This window comes from Eptesicus fuscus, chromosome 18, assembly GCF_027574615.1.
Source record: "Eptesicus fuscus isolate TK198812 chromosome 18, DD_ASM_mEF_20220401, whole genome shotgun sequence".
NCBI lineage: Eukaryota > Metazoa > Chordata > Mammalia > Chiroptera > Vespertilionidae > Eptesicus > Eptesicus fuscus.
Window position 1 is genome coordinate 9,555,262 of NC_072490.1, and position 2,983 is coordinate 9,558,244.

A 2,983-nucleotide genomic window follows, 5' to 3' on the forward strand; every position below is an offset into this window, starting at 1 on the left:
AAGGACTTCTCATTTACTTTCTGAAAAGCAGGAAGAACCTGGAACTACTGCCCAGCAGACACTGTAACATGGCCGCTGTGAGTGAGGAAAGCTTTGCCATCGTTAACGATGTAGTCCTCCAACAGTTTACCTTTTAAAAAAATCTCCTTCATGCAAAATAATACCTCAGGTTTTAAGACCAGCTTTTGAAATGTGCTCATAGGCTGAAGTTTACACCTAGGAAAAGGAAATCCACATGCTTTTGAACAGGAGTCATTTCTGTGAGACACCCGGCTCAGAATACGGTATTGGTTTTTCCATTTCTGGCACTTTGCTGGGTTGCTTTGCTGAGCTTGGGGCAGTGGGTAAAGCGATAAATCACATAAAACCCGGTATGCCACCATGGCAAACGGCAGTGAGCTGAGGGGTGGGGATGGGGGCAGTGTGGGGCCAGGCAAAACCATTGCCATCAGGGATACCAACCTGGGTCCCATCTCCCACCTCTCCCAGACAGGTAAGGGGGACAGAACTAGCCCTGCTCTATTTGAAGAGTCCCTCCCTCCTCATGTCAGGGGGACATCTTGTAAGTCAAATAAAGAAAAAGCTACATACGCAACTCTGGAGGAAAATGTCTGTATTAAAAGCCAAAAAAACCACACAGAAGTACAAGAAGAAACGCCCACCAGGACACGTCACTGGGTAGATCCACTTGGAAAAGGTCCATAAAGTTCATTTCCAGCGGTAATAAGATATCAGTGTTAAATCATTCCCATGCCCCTTCCCCCTTTTAAATAAATTAAAAAACAAACAAACTTCAAATACTGTGTTCGGATACAAAGAACTTCTCTTACTACAGCAAATAGCAATTGGATTTTTTTTTTTTTACTAAAACTTTCATTTAAAACAGTTATTAAATATATAAAACAAATACACAGGATTTGGTCATTTTCTGCCATGAATATAGGGCACGTGGGTGTGGGAGGGAGGAGGCAGGGAGATGCAATAGAGGAGAAAGGGTCCCATTTCCCTCCGCTCCGTCTTCCCAGCTGCGGACCCCTCCCCTCGGTGGGTACCAGGCCGGCGTCTTTTCGGAGCCAGAGCGCCGCACAGACCTTGCTTTCCCAACGCGCCCGAGCCTCTCTGGCGACCCCCTCCCCCGAAGAACTAACGGACACTACAGCACGAAGCACGCGGGCCGAGTCTCCCGGCGGGAAAGGCCCCCCGAGAGCACGGACGCCGGGCGGACGCGGGGAGGCGCGCGGAGCGAGTCACTTGGTCGCTGCCCCCGAGGTGACGGCCGCGGCGGCGGCGGCAGCGGCGGCGGCGGCGGCCGCGGCGGCGGTGGTCCCCGCGGGCACTGCGGCGGGGGCGGCGGGGCCGGCGCTGGCGGTGGTCCGGCGCTGCTCCATGCCGTTGGGCAGGAAGCCGGCGATGATGGGCACCGGCCAGATGAGGGCGGCCACGCTCCACACGACGATGACCAGGGTCATGAAGCAGGCCACCAGCGTGGACTCGATGGGCTTGCGGTTCAGTCTCCAGCCCGGCTCGCCCTGCAGCTCCTCCAGGCTGAAGTCCAGGCAGCAGAAATGCAGCGGCTCGCCCTGCAGCCACAGCGGCCCGGGGGGCTCGGCCGCGGGGTAGGCGGGCAGCGCGGTGGGCGCCCCGGTGGCGGCGGCGGCGGCGGCGGCGGGCCGGAGGCGGCCGGGCCGGCGGCCGCGCACCCAGCCGCAGCCCACGCAGAGGCGCAGGTCCTGCTGCGCGCCGCCCGCCGCCAGCCCCAGGTGCTCGATGAGCAGCGGCGGCCCGACGCGGTGGAAGGCGGCGGCGAAGAAGGCGCGGCCGTGCGCGTTGGTGGAGAAGAGCAGCAGGTCGCACTGGAAGCCGCGCGGGCGGCCCCAGCGCACGAGCAGCGAGCTCAGCATCTGCCGCTGCACGCTGATGTTGCAGGGCGCCGCCGCCTCCTCCGGGCCCGCGCGCTCGGGGGGTCCGGGAGCCGCCGAGGCCAGCAGCCGCGGGGCGGCGGGCTCGCCCGCGGACGACGCGTTGGCGGAGGCGTTGGGGGGCGCCCCGAGGAGGCCCGGCGCGTCCGCGGCCCCGCCGCGAGCGGGCGGCAGCGGGCAGGCGGCGGCCAGCAGCGCGGCGAGGAGGGGCAGCATGGCCTGCGGCGGGCGCTTACACGCGCGGGGCCGGCGGCGGCTGCATGGCGTGCGGGAGACCGGAGGGCGAGCTGATATCAGGCGGGACCGCGGGAACTGGCGGCCGGACGGAGAGAGGGCGGCCGGGCACCTGCCAGACCGCGGGGACGGCGCGGAGGCGGTGGCAGCGCCTCGCTCGGCTCCGGGATCCTTCCCGGCTCGGCCGCTCTGGGGTTCCCCGCCGCCCCCAGCGCGGGGGGCCCTCGGACACAGCGCGGCTGCTCTACAGGGTCGGGCGCTCGCTGGGAGCAGGATTCCCCGACTTGGCTCCGCCTCCCGCGCGCCCCGCCCCGGCCCGCCCCGCCCTCCGCCCGCGGGGCTGGGGGACTAGTGGAGGGCGGGGTTCCACGGGAGGGATGCGGGGCGCGGCGCTGGAGCTCTGAGACCCGCTCGTGGGCCGGGCCGGGCCGGGATGGGGGTTCGGCGGCTGGTCCGGGCGGGGTGTTGGCCGGGCCCGGGAGGTCTGCGCGCTAGCGGCTCAGTCTCACTCCCCGAAGAGTTCCGCTCCAAGCCGAGCAGGCGCTCCGGGAGAATCGCGTCCTAGGAGGGAGGCGGGAGGGCCCGAGACCATTCCTTTGTCACGCCTCGGGGAACCTGGACCCCGCTCGTTTTTTAAGAAGGGGAAACTGAGGCCGGGAGAAGGGGAATGACTTCCCCAGGCCACCTCTCTAGAAAACTCTGGGCCACTAGTTCTTCCTGCCTTCCTAAGGTGTCTCTTAAAACCTCAAATCTGGAGAGTTTGGCTGGTTTTCAATGTCTCCAACACAATAGACCACTTGGTATTCTCACCGCAAGCAAACCCTGAGGAA

The 2,983-nt window shown here is 64.0% G+C and overlaps 1 protein-coding gene across 1 annotated transcript; it reads right to left on the bottom strand.

The window, feature by feature from the left end:
• Window positions 1-596: 596 nt before the first annotated feature.
• Window positions 597-2,429, bottom strand: TMEM158 (transmembrane protein 158). Its single transcript, XM_054729708.1, has one exon. It carries the CDS (start codon window positions 2,133-2,135, stop codon window positions 1,248-1,250), a length of 888 nt encoding a protein of 295 aa, XP_054585683.1. The 5' UTR covers window positions 2,136-2,429; the 3' UTR covers window positions 597-1,247.
• Window positions 2,430-2,983: the final 554 nt, after the last annotated feature.